The 13,665-nt window shown below is 39.4% G+C and overlaps 1 protein-coding gene across 1 annotated transcript in view; it reads left to right on the top strand.

Annotated features, from left to right (window-relative positions):
* Positions 1-13,665, top strand: part of ERAP1 (endoplasmic reticulum aminopeptidase 1) — a 31,121-nt gene that overhangs the window by 15,461 nt on the left and 1,995 nt on the right. Inside the window, exons 8-18 of the mRNA XM_045566189.1 lie at positions 330-461; positions 1,766-1,897; positions 2,040-2,111; positions 3,416-3,576; positions 5,053-5,132; positions 5,637-5,820; positions 7,229-7,385; positions 8,064-8,248; positions 9,138-9,299; positions 9,793-9,933; positions 10,815-10,896. Of these exons, the coding sequence (XP_045422145.1) occupies positions 330-461; positions 1,766-1,897; positions 2,040-2,111; positions 3,416-3,576; positions 5,053-5,132; positions 5,637-5,820; positions 7,229-7,385; positions 8,064-8,248; positions 9,138-9,299; positions 9,793-9,933; positions 10,815-10,896 (1,488 nt within the window). The remainder of the gene's footprint in view (positions 1-329; positions 462-1,765; positions 1,898-2,039; positions 2,112-3,415; positions 3,577-5,052; positions 5,133-5,636; positions 5,821-7,228; positions 7,386-8,063; positions 8,249-9,137; positions 9,300-9,792; positions 9,934-10,814; positions 10,897-13,665) is intronic.

The raw sequence follows: 13,665 nt of genomic DNA, 5'->3' as shown, positions 1-13,665 counted from the left end.
CATGCTCTAAAATAGGACAGATGACTGGAAATGTTGAAATCACTATGCATTTTAGTTTCTTATTTTGTTGCTGTTTGGCTATAGGTGTAATGGTTTTGTTTTTAGGTTAATGTGAAATTTTCTTTCTTCTAAAGTGATGTTAAAATGAACAAAATCTATAATGTTTACCTAAAATTATTGTTTTTAGACTCATAAATATTAGAAATATGGAATAGGTTGGCTCAAAAATTTGAAGTATAGGCTCATTACCCTAGATCAAACCTTCCTCCTTTCGTATTTTTATTTCAATATAAATCATAGGTGATACTTCCTTTTTCCTGTCTCAATAGGAAGATTATTTTTTGGGCAAGTGTTTTAATGCGATGGAATTAGATGCTTTAAATTCTTCACACCCTGTGTCCACACCTGTGGAAAACCCTGCTCAGATTCGGGAGATGTTTGATGATGTTTCTTATGAAAAGGTAAAATGGATTATAAGGGTCCAGTTTGGACACTAAACTTATAACTACTGGGGTGGAGAGGTTATTTATAGGTAAGGTTGAGGGCTTAAACCTAGAATGAAGGCCTTCTCTCCTGACTTGTGCTGGCTGCTAAATGAAATGAATTGTGCTTAGCTCTTTTAGACATAACTTGGAGTTTTGTTCATAATCCTCAAGATTATATTATGTTCAGTTTTTCATTAACTCTTTCTTGGGTTGAAAATTCATGGCCTACAGAAACTCTGTCTTTTATTCATCATTCAACAAATAGGTATTTACTGAGCATTAACTTTGTGCTAGGCAAAAATTCCTGGCCTTGTGTAGCTTACCTGTCAGGGCCTTCAGAAATGGTTTCTATTGTTGAACTGCAACATGCTGTCCTGCACAGTGTGTTTAAAGACAGAGTTGGAAATTGTTGATGACATTTAATAATTAGGAGCTTTTATGTAAAAATCCAGATTTCTGGCTTCTCTTGGGGGAAGAAAAGGAGTTTTTGGCCACTGAAGAATCGTCATTAGGGCCTTTGGAAACATAAACTGGAGCTAATTCTTTATAAGATCAAAGTTCTGCTTTTCCACTTCCCCTGCCATTCCCGATTATTCCTATTGTCTTCTCCCTGAGGCTGAGTGTGTTGTCATTTATCATTGTGCTTTTCTATTGTTTTTCTTATAGCAAACAGAAAAATATTTCTTAATTGCATGTTTCCATCAAAAGTACAGAGGAAACATAATGTAAAAGAGCATTCTTCTTACCCTTGGACTACTTCCCTTATTTATGTCACCTGTGATATGTCACTGGAGGCATTTGCATTGGTGACTCACAATCTGTGGCAATGGGAGCGGAGGGGAAAAGAGCTTACCCAGAAATGAGCTTCCTTTGCTTCCATCTCTAGTGCTCTACCTCTGTTGTAGCCACCTCTCCCCCCCTCCTGCCCGGGAGTGGCAGTGGGAGAGCCAGGTGCTGGTTCAAGGTCTGATGTTTAATCTGTCCCATCGTCCACTCACAGGTGAACAAAGGCAGCTGGCAGGTGATGCTAATTTTCTCCATGGGGAGACCTGGCTACTGACAGAAAAGAATGGTCCTAGTGGGCTAAGAGCATAAACAATCATGTTAGATCTCCTGCCTACACAGGTCCAGGTTTAACCTACTACTCTGTTTCACAAATTGCCAGACAATAGCAAAGTTACTGCATTTGCATCTTAGGAGAATTATTGCCAAATAAAATATGATGGGAGAACAGATTGAGATCAAACCATACATAACAATTATTTCTATTATCTTTTCAGGGAGCTTGCATTCTGAATATGCTAAGGGATTATCTTAGTGCTGACGTATTTAAAAGTGGTATTGTACAGTATCTCCAGAAGTATAGCTATAAAAACACAAAAAACGAGGACCTGTGGAAGAGCATGGCAAGCGTGAGTATGTGTTTGTGTATCTCTGTGTTTGGGATTGACAGGCTTATTATCTTGTTTTCCCTGCAACACATTAATCCCTCTGAGAAGAATCATGAGTGTTTTCTGCAGAAACAAGAGTGATGTGTTTAGTTTTGGTTTTTAGATTTGCCCTACAGATGGCACACAAGAGATGGATGGCTTTTGCCCTGGAAGTCAACATTCATCTTCATCCTCAGTAAGTCTCTGCATCTGTACGTGTTCCATTAAGCACATTCTTTTATTCCATGTTCTTTGAAGGATAGCTCTGTGCCAGACTTTCTGAGGTTCTTGATTGTATCACCCTCATTCCAGATAAGACTGCATTTAAGCTACACCAGACTGACATTCTTTTACAATTGTTCTTAAAACGTATCAATACAAGAGAGTTGAACAGCCTTCTTTGGTATTACTTCTCACTGATAACTAATTTCTGCAGCTTTACTCTCTGGAAAGGGATTTTGTGACATGTTTCTATGGTAGATGGGGTGGAATTGTAGCAGTCAGGAGGATATGTCAGTCATTTCCAAAGTTCTGAATTTGTTCAAGGACAAATAGTGGCCGTGAGCATTCTTGAACACTTACTAGGTACCAGACACATGCTAAGCACTTGTGTGTTTTATCTCCTTTACGCCTCATCATAAATCTATGAGCTGGGTTCTCTTACTGCCCCTACTTTTACAGGTGGGAATATGAAATCCAAAGGCATATGGTTGGTAAATTGCACAGCAGGGATTTGGATTTAGATCTAACTCATGTTTTTAAATGCTAAGCCATAAAGTATTCATAACATCTAAGTCATAAAACAGTCCGAGTTTCTGTTTATCTGGACTTGGAGAATATTTTCACAGACAGCTGAAGGTGAGTCTAGAGATTCAACAGAATTTTATCTACCATATTTTTATTTTCTTGGCTTTTCTGTTTCTAGAGATTCCTTTTTTCAGTGGTTTCCAGATTGGTCCTGTAGCATAGTTTATTCTTTTGTTACCTCTTAAATCTTTTCTTAAAAGCTTTTTTTAGTATCAAATTACATATCCTGTTTTGCGTTCACGACCATTTGTTGAGTATGGGCCATCTCTGGGTTATCACTTTGGTAACACGGGCTCTCGACTGAACATTTCTTCCCACCTTGCTTGTCTTGGAGCCAGCAAAGTTATGTGGGTGTTGAAAACCTGGCCACTTTCTCTCCCTTCATTTATTCACATGCCTGCCTCTTGCCTGGTGCTATGCCAGCCCCGAGGTGTGCCCAGGAGAACCAGATATGCCACCTGTCCTCAAGGTACACATGTGTAATGGAGGAAAGTGGAAAGTAAACAGTCGGTGCTCTAATGGAGGTGTGAGGGCTGGAAACAGTGGGGGTGGGGGCCAGAGGAAGGAATCCGGAAGAGCTCCTCAGAGGAGGTCGTCAGCTGGTCGCAGTCTTTTGAGCACCAGCTGGTGTTCTCTCTTTCCTCAGAGTTGGGTTAAGTAGGTGATGCATCTGCCTTTTTGTGTATAAACCAGCACTGGCGTCAGGAAGGCCTGGATGTGAAAACCATGATGAATACCTGGACGCTGCAGAAAGGCTTTCCCCTGATAACCATCACAGTGAGAGGGAGGAACGTACACATGAAGCAAGAGCACTATATGAAGGGATCTGACGACGCCCCAGAAAAAGAAACTGGGTAATGTTCATAGGATAAAACTTATTTTGTTGCCTAGGTAATATCTGTCTTATAGGATGAAACCTAACTTTTGAAATAGTGCCCTTACCCCTATGGCTAAACTGTTTCAGTTGAATCTATGTAAACTATGAGGTTGACTTATACCACCCTCCTCATCTTCCCAACAGGATTAAGGAGGCTTTAAACCTTGGTTAATTTTGGTAAAGTTGGCGATATGTAATTACTTTAATATTCTCATGTTTTGTAGTCTGATAGGATGGTAATCTCTGGCTTGAAATCAGCTCCAATGTAAGCAACTGCTACTAAATTACAATAGTGCATTAGGATTGGAGCTAAGGACAAAAGAATTTATGTGATTCCTGAGAATTATGAAAGACTTAACTGTAATTTTTGCAAGTGTGGGTCAGATCTTGGAACCTGTTTGTCAGCTTAATGCCACAGAAAGGTATCACTAAAAATGAGAGGCTGTAACTTGATTGACCCTGGATGGACACTAAAAAAATTCTTTTTCATCTTGAAATAATTTTAGACTTATAGAGAAGCTGCGAGAATAGTGCAAAGAATCCCCATATATCTTTTATCCAGTTATATGTTAGCACTTTACTTTCTTTATCATTGTGTGTATATATATATTAATACATATATGGCATATATTTTTCTAAACTATTTGAGGGTAAGTTGGAGACATGATACCCTTTACCCCTAAGTACTTCAGCATGGTATTTTTTTAAAAAAACAAAAAAACAAGATCATTTACTTATATAATCATGATGCAATGATCAAAATGAAGAAATGGACGTGATAGAATACTTTTATCTAATTTATAAACCCCTTTCAACTGTTTCTAATTGTCCTAAAAATATCTTTATAGCAAAATAGAAAAGAAATTCTAGTTCAGAATTTAATACAGGATCACATATAGTATTTAGTTGTGACATTTTGGTCTCCGTTTTCTCTGAAACAACTCTTTAGTCTTTGTGTTTCTTGTTATTAACATTTCTGAAGAGTACAGGCCAGTTATTTTATAGAATGTCCTTCAACTTGGGTTTTTTGCTGTTTCTTCATGATCAGATTCAGGTTATACATCATCGGCAGGAATTCCACCGAAATGATGTTGTGTCCTTCTCAGTATATGATTTAGGAGGCACATGATGTTGATTTGTGCTATTACTAGTGGCCAATGTCTTAAAGTTAGGCCTCTGAGCTCCGATCAGCCAATCACTGTAAAGGCTTTCAGGGCTCACTTGAGCCCAGATTCCTAGCTCTATTCAAAGGGTCCAAGAAGGATGGGAAATGCCTGAGCTGACACCCCTGCAAAGCTGGAAAGCAGACTGTAGTTACTTTGAGAGCCTGGCTACAGCAGCTTTAGCACCATCCCATCCTAAACTAGCCAGTGCTTGGCACATGATAGGTGATTTAATAACTGCTTGCAGAATTAAATCAACAAATGAACAATCCATCCCTCCTTTCTTTTAGGTACCTGTGGCATGTTCCATTGACATTCATCACCAGCAAATCAGACACGGTCCATAGATTTTTGTTGAAAACAAAAACAGGTAATTTCTTGTGGAAATAACTAATTTAATTCAAAGAAGAAGTATGGAACTATGTAAGATTTAAATACTAAGTTTCTTTTGCTATTTATCTTGGTTAAAACAAAAAGGATCAGATTGAAAGTACTTTCTGGTTTTACAAAAAAATGACCAGTATCTTGCAATATAGAGATGAAAACAGTTGATTTATGTAATGCTAAAAAGGAGGGATTACTAGTGAAAATTCCCTATTACTTTGTTAGCATTACTGGGTTATATCATATGTATGGCCAGAGATGTGGTTGCGTTCTTTTCATAGATCTGTAAATCTCACACAATGCATGTCTGAAGCTAGTGTTGCCTTTTGTCTCTTGAGTTGCTGTTTTCTGGTTTCTAAAAGAAATAAGTGATGATTTCAAATTGTTCAGTATTAAACTCTTCTCCGATTTCCTTGTCCAGTCTCTGATCACAAAAGCTTTCATCAGGCGAGAGGGTAAATGGAGCTATGATTTATTTTATTTGCTCTAGATGTGCTCATCCTCCCAGAAGAGGTGGAATGGATCAAATTTAACGTGGGAATGAATGGCTATTACATCGTGCATTATGAGGATGATGGATGGGATTCCTTGACCGGCCTTTTAAAAGGAACACACACAGCAATCAGCAGTAATGATCGGGCGAGTCTCATTAACAATGCATTTCAGCTTGTCAGGTAATATGGGCTGCACAAAGTCGTGCTTTATTTCTGAAAGCAGCTGTTATCGTTCAAATTCTTGATTTCTAAAGATGAAAATGATCGATTGATTGCTAAGAAGAGGTTGAAAGGTGTTTTCCCCCAAGTTCTAACCATTCAAGATTGCTTTTAGCCTTCTGATTAACATTAACCTCCTGTCTGTGACTGCTAAGTAACTTGAAGGAATGAATCTGTATTTTAATTTTCCTCATTAACGACTCGGAGCAGACTGAAGCAAAAGTGTAGAAAACCAGGAGACTGACATCCGGGTGAAGTCCCTGGCCTCATGCCTCAAGCCTGGTCCTGCAGCTTTTTCTGGCCCTGCTGTGTCAGATCAGGTGTCTCCCATGCGGGGTCCTTTAACAGTCATGAAGCCTTCTCAGGAGACTAAGGGACCCAGGCCCAAGTTGTTACTATAGCAATACATCTCTTGGATCAAAAGAGGGATTTTTTTTTTTTCTTTCCTAAACCAGACACCTGAACTTCACAGCATCTTTATGGAAAACAGCTCATAAAATCTGGCCCAACCAAATAACCTTTGAGTGGTTGCAGAAAGAGTGAACACTAGCCGTTTTTTGTTTTTTGTTTTTTTTTTGTGCCATGACAATGGTTTTTAAGGAAATGCTCCCCAAGCCTAAAACTCAAACTTCCTCACTATTTAGGCAGAACTGAAGTCCTAAGGGGAACCGTCCAGGTGGGAAGGAGTAGCTCTCTAATTGTCGTATCCCATGTCCCTCTGCCTGGAATGTGGAGTTCTTCCTTCTGGTTCTTCTTACCAACACACTGGGCCTCCCGAGGTGACAAAAAACAATAGGGGAGAAAGTTAGGGCTTGCTCGTCTAGCTCTTTCTTCCTGCCTAAAAAACTCCCCTCTGTAGCATATTTTTGCTTGAACCTTAGAGATTTTGTGTTTATTTAAGTAAGTATATATCCTACCATTGAGACTTTTAACGCCAACCCTCTGTAATGAAGGGTTTTTGTGTATATTCAGTGTCTTTTTGAAATGGAGAAGATGAATATACTGCAGGGACTCATACTTTTGACTGAATCTAACCAGGCTTCCTGAAGGATCTTTGATGGAATCCCCTTCTTCCTCTGGCAGTTCGGGACACAAGCCAGTGTCCCACGGGGACAGATGCTGACCTGCTTCCATTCTGTCTTACCCACTCAGCCCTTGCTGTCATTATTTGAGAAACTTCCTCCCCAGTGTAAACAGGCTAGATATTTGTTATGTGTGACAAAAAAGAGACTGATATAACAGTTGTTATGTATAAGGGGCATTTTTATCTGATTGAATGTTGTTCTGGAAGATTAAAATACACTTTGAAGCAAAAAGTTGATTTCCTGGATTTTCTTTTAAACCACTAACCATGGTGTTTCTTGGTCAGCATTGGAAAGCTATCAATTGAAAAAGCCTTGGATTTAACCCTGTACTTGAAACATGAAACTGAAATTATGCCCGTGTTCCAAGGTTTGAATGAACTGATACCTATGTATAAGTTAATGGAGAAAAGAGATATGAATGAAGTGGAAACTCAATTCAAGGTAAAAGCCTGGAATAGTTATATAATTGTGTTTTGTGTGTGTGTGAAAGAGTGCTTATTATTGTGTATGTGTGTGTGTATATATTATGTGTGTGTCTTCATATATAAAGGAAAAGCAAATAAAAATTCAGTATTTGAATAGGAAGGATTTTTGTTTTATTTGGCGCTAAAAATAGGAACAGCTTTCTTTAGACTCTACACTTAATTTTCATGGATTTATTATTCCCTTTGTTTCACAAATCATTTATTTCATTTTACTTCTCTATTATAATGGCTGACATTAAGACTTTCTGGGCTCAACAGTACTTGAGGAAGAGGCATAAAATTGTTATTTTTGGCAAAATGTCATGAAGTCCTGTTGAATAATTTGCTTTTAAAAATTTAGTCATATAAACTGTCCCTTTTAGTTTGTTTTTAAAAGTGGCAATTCATTCTGACTTTAAGTAGATAGGATAGCTTATAAAAGATTGTTTTGCAAGTACCAAAATCATTCATCATTATTCTATTTTTTGACTATAATTAAATATAAACAAAGCAGCATGGTTCTTAAAATAAGTTGTGGGTTAAGCTTTAAAAATTAGCCCCCATCACCGGAGGCGGTACTGGATTATGTTAACATGAAATGACCTGTGACAGTACTAGTGACACATGTTGCTGTTGCCCTGTACAACACCCTCAGGCCTTCCTCATCAGGCTGCTGAGGGACCTCATTGAGAAGCAGACGTGGACTGATGAAGGCTCAGTCTCCGAGCGAATGCTGCGCAGTCAGCTCCTCCTCCTGGCCTGTGTGCGCAAGTACCAGCCGTGCGTGCAGAGGGCAGAAGCCCATTTCAGAGAGTGGACGGAATCCAATGGAAATCTGAGGTCAGTCCCTGCTGAACAATTTGTTGATGTAAAAGGTATCTTTTCTGTTTTTCCTCATCAATGCTAAACATTGGGAAAAACAGGAAGTTGAAGCAAGTCTCTCCTGCTGCCCTTTTTTGGAAAATAAATTGCTTTTTAAGACTTATGTAGCACCCAACTTTCTGTTTTAAGAAATGCTAGGAGGAAACTTCCGTTCATGAACATCGAATATCTGTTGAGTTAGAATGAGATGAGAATAATTTTCATCTTGTAGAGCCAATATAAAATTGTATTACTGAGCTGAGACAGCCATACAGAAACAGAGGCCATGCATTTTGTAGTAGCTTCTTTGGGCCTCCAAAGGCCCTGACAGGCTGCATGGTAACTAACTGCTGACACTGTCTGAGCAAGATAGGATCTTACCATATCTGGAAATCCCTATTCTTGCTATACTTCATTCCTTTCATATTGGGAGCTTAAATCCTATGGAGGAAACATTTATTCCAACAATCTACATGCTTCCATTTAAAGAAATACATACAAACAGTGGTCCTGACCTGTGATCATGGTGTAAACGTTGAATCTAGTTTGAATTTCTTTCTTTTGGCTTGAAAGGTGACCAGCTATGGAGTCACCCAGCATCATTAAAATATGTTAGATATGTGTATGTTTCTAAAACCGGCATGTTACATTACGTTTTGGGGAAGGCTACTTTAAACTTAATTTTAGGTATTTTTCTCTTGCTTCTTTCACAAATTGTCACTGAAGGAAAGAAGTAGTTTTTGTTGCTATTTCCAGGTATGCTTCTCTGATCACGAAGCCAACTCACCAGTTCATAACTGGTCACCATTATGCCTCTAAACGCACTTACTACGTCACAGATTCTCACCGGGTGTGTTCTTTCCCACAGCCTGCCTAATGACGTGACCTTGGCAGTGTTTGCTGTGGGGGCCCAGAAGACCGAAGGCTGGGATTTTCTTTATAGTAAATATCAGTCTTCTTTGTCCAGTACCGAGAAAGAACAAATTGAATTTGCCCTCTGTACGAGCCAAAATAAGGACAAGCTTCAGTGGTGAGTCATTCATTCATGTTCCTGTGGCCAAGGGAAATTAAATTAGATTAGATCATTCTGGCATCTATTTTTGTTCTCTTGGCCAGGAATTGCCTGTTCTGCTGGGAACATTACTGCAAGTGGGCACACATCTAAGGAGAATGACAAATAATTAGGAAGAACTAGGTGTTAGGAAAAATATTTAAAGAATACATTTGTGTATCTTTAAAGTGATAACGTACTTGAAATATTTACTAGAGATATTCTTCCTCAACTATTCTTTTGAGCCAATGAGAAAATATATGAGAATGGGTGTTAAAAACACTGTATAAACGTTAGTTTTCATTGTGATGTAGCTCTCGTGGGTTTATCAAGACTCTGGCTCTCTATTTAACCTTTTGGCCCTCACTATTGGCAGACTGGTTTTACTGTTTCACAAATTATTTTATTGTAGTCATTCATAACTGTTTCATCAGCTATTCATTGCTAACATTTCTTCTCTTAATCCTTCCAGGCTACTAGATCAAAGTTTTAAGGGAGATATAATCAAAACCCAGGAGTTTCCACATATTCTTACACTCATTGGCAGAAACCCAATAGGATATCCATTGGCCTGGCAGTTTCTGAGGGAAAATTGGAATGAACTTGTACAAAAGTAAGTAGTACCAAAAATTGTGCTGAGACTGGATAAGTTCCCTCCGTAACCTTACTGTTTTGTAGGTTTGTTGTTTATAAAATAACAATAACGGTTTAAGGGGATTTTTTGATTGAAGATGGCATTAGAAGTACTTAAAATATGCTTAGAAAATATAAAACTCTAATTCAATGCTAATAATGAATCTGGACAGGGGCATTTTCCATTCCATCTGGAATAACTGCTTCCTGCACCCATGGACTTACTTGAAGCCTTCCTTCTTACGTTCAGCCCACGTCTTCCATTAGCACTTTGGCTTGTTTGCTTCTGCCTTTGTGTAGCTCTTGAAGCACTTTCTACCTCCATCATTTGCTTTTGGATATTTAACCTTTTAAAAACTAACACCCAAGTGCCCAACAATACATGAGTAGATTAATAAAATGTGGTGTCTACTCAGCCACAAAAACAATGGTGATATAGCACCTCTTATATTATCCTGGATGGAGCTGGAGCCCATTCTACTAAGTGAAGTATCCCAAGAATGGAAAAACAATCACCACATGTACTCACCATCAAATTGGTATTAACTGATCAACACTTAAGTGCACATATAGTAGTAACATTCATTGGGTATTGGGCAGGTGGCGGGGGGAGGAAGGGATGGGTATATTCACACCTAATGGGTGTGTGGTGCTCATCATCTGGGGGATGGACACGTTTGAAGCTCTGACTCAGGTGGGGCAAAGGCCATATATGTAACCTAAACATGTGTACCCCATAATATGTTGAAATAAAAAAACCCCCAAGCTTTTAGCTAAATGCTTTTATATATATGAGGCCCTTAAAAATATATGTTGAATGAATAAATATTTCAAATATATTTTGATAATTTCGGTTTCTAGGTTTGAACTTGGCTCACCTTCCATAGCCCACATGGTAATGGGAACAACAAATCAATTCTCCACAAGAACACGGCTTGAAGAGGTAAAAAGACAATCTTTCTTTTTAAACTTGTGACAGTTAGGTAGTAAACATGTAGATAAAACATTTTGGGGGTGTGATGAGTTAGAAATAGATTTTGTCATGTAAAAGTTGGTTTTGGATGCCGTGGTATTGACGTAAGCAAAAGTCAGTTGCAAGTACACTAGTGAAAACTATGCCTCTTCTCAAACCCATGAAGAGGTCTAAGCTCTGCCATTAAAAGCTTTAGGACTTAATAAGAAATTACTTGGGACAATTAGGCCCTGTTTAAGGCTGCCCACAGACCAGATCTATAGCAACAAAACATTTCATTCATTCACTTGTTCATTTGTTTTCTCGTTAATGCATTCAAGATATATTACATTCCTATCATATGCCAGACATGGTTGTAGGTTCTGTGGCTACAACATTGAAAAAACAGCCTCTGCTCTCATGGAGCTTAAATTCTACTGGGGGAATCAGACAATTACAGATGAATTAAGCTGTGTCAAGTATTACATGCTCTGCAGATGAATAAGGCAAGGAGAAAGTGATGGGGTAGGTGGATGTTGCTACGTTGTATAGAGTGATTAGGAGACATTTGAGAAGATGTTGAAGGAAATGCCGACATCTAGAAGAGTGTTATGTGCAAAGACCCTGAGGCAAGGCATGGAAATGAAAGAGCCCGAGATATTATCATAAAGGAGAGCATCCTACTGCCATTTAAAAGTGGGGGTCATCCTGAGTCCTTCCTGCCCCTCACATCTAATTTATCCCGAGTCCTGTTGGCCCTGTCTCCAGCATGTGCACCGTATCTGTGCACCTCTCCTCTCTGCCCTTACACTCGTCCAGGCCTTTCTCATCTCTTGCCTGGCCTTCCGCTTGCCACTTTGCCAAAAGCAAACCATTTTGCACATTTAACACTGCAGATCGGCCCATGATTGACCCTGCCTTCTTAAAACCCTGCCTGCTGCTCTTGCAATAAATTCCAAACCCCTCCTTCCCACGTGTCCAAGGTCATGATGAGGTGGCTTCTGCCGACCTCTCCAGCCAGTTCCCACAGGCTCTCCTGCTTCACTCTCTCACAACACTCGGGCCACTCCGCCGCCTCCTGCTGCCGGGCCACCAGATGTTTCTTCTGCCCTTTAAGCCTCTGTACTTTTCCTTTTCTCTGCCTGGCTTGCTCTTTCCCCAGCTTTTCACTAGAAAGGCTCATTTAATATTTTAGAGGTTCCGGCTCAAATGTCACCTTCCCCTACTATGCTGTTTAAAGCAGGCCACCCTCTCCCCAGTTACTATCACACACTTAGCATATGTTCTTCACAGCGGTAGGTTAATGTAATCATAATTTACTGCCTCTCCCTTTCCCCAGGTAGATTGTAAGCTCCATGTGGGCAGGGCGCTTGCCTGATTCACTGCCTCATCCTCAGTGTCTAGACAGTAATCACAGCAGAGGGATCAGTAGGTACCAGAGTAAATATTGGTGAATGAATTGTTGAGGTTGGGTTCTGCACTTACCCACATTATATCACTATATCCTCACCACTGCTCTGCAGGGTACATATTCTCCCCATTTTACAAATGAGAAGACTGAGTCCCAGAGAAGTGAAGTCATTTGCTCAAGGTCAAACAAGTTAGGAGGATAAACCTATTTTTCTATCCCTACATCGCACTACTTATTGCACAGAAATGTTCTCAAAGAGGCAGGTTTGCATCCAACATTCAGTTGACATGCTGCATTTCCAAGGCAGATGAGGGTAGAAGAGACGGTGTGGGGTCAGGAAAAGGGTAAGGGCAAGGGTCAACAGCTGGCTTTAGTGGTGTTATCATGATGGGGTCCTTTAGGGCTAATTAAATAATTTGGGCAATTAGTAAAATTATTGATGTGGTTTGACTGTTGCGGAGTACCCACAGTGAGTTTTAATTGACTGTGAATTAATCTTGAGTTCTGAGAGTATGAAACGGGAGGTCGAGCTACAGCTGAAGGCAGGACAGTGGAGAAGGAGAAGCGTTCTCCAGGTTGCTACAGCAGAGGCCATGCCTTCAGCTCGTTGAAAAGTTGTGCTGTACTTAGATGTAATTTTAAAACAACTCTGCATCATTAGAAATTGGAATTTGATCTTTCTAAAGCCTATTCCCACTCTCCCCTTTATTCCTAAACTTATTATGTGGCATCATGACATGGAATTTTAAGGAATTAGCTGTCTGGAACCCATGCTGAATAAATAATACATCTTGGCCTACGCTTGCTTCGTGACTACAAAATCAAAAATGGATGGATTAATGCTGTGAAACTTTATGAGAAAAGGTTAAGAACTCTTTAAAGTGAAAGAGAACAGCACAGTGGTCATTGCTGTGGCAAAGCCAGCCTATTCCTCATGTGACATTAAGGGGTTAAGATACCCAGAGATGAAACAAGAACAAAGATATTTTTCGGGAGATAGCCAAGAGTCTCTTATCTCTTTAAAATCACGGGGAACTCTGTGGATTTTATCTTGAGGGAACACTACGTGAATTGTGGATTAGGATAAAAAACATTGGCAAGGTTTGGGGTCTTACCACCATAACTTGCTAAGAAGCCCATTCCCCCCAGTGTTCCTATAATAACATACAAGGCTAGGCCCGTGGAGAAATACTGCACTTATGTGGTTTAAACTGTTTTGCTTGGCAAAGACGATACTCTGCACATTTGGCTTTTTAGATGACATGTTTAAAAAAATTAAGTATGCATCTGTGTATACAGAACAGAATACATGTTAAATAGACATACTCAATTAAACCTTAATTATAAAA

Source organism: Lemur catta, chromosome 12 (assembly GCF_020740605.2).
Source record: "Lemur catta isolate mLemCat1 chromosome 12, mLemCat1.pri, whole genome shotgun sequence".
Taxonomy (NCBI): domain Eukaryota; kingdom Metazoa; phylum Chordata; class Mammalia; order Primates; family Lemuridae; genus Lemur; species Lemur catta.
The sequence above is the reverse complement of the archived record's forward strand: the minus strand, read 5'-3'. Positions and strand labels throughout refer to the sequence as shown.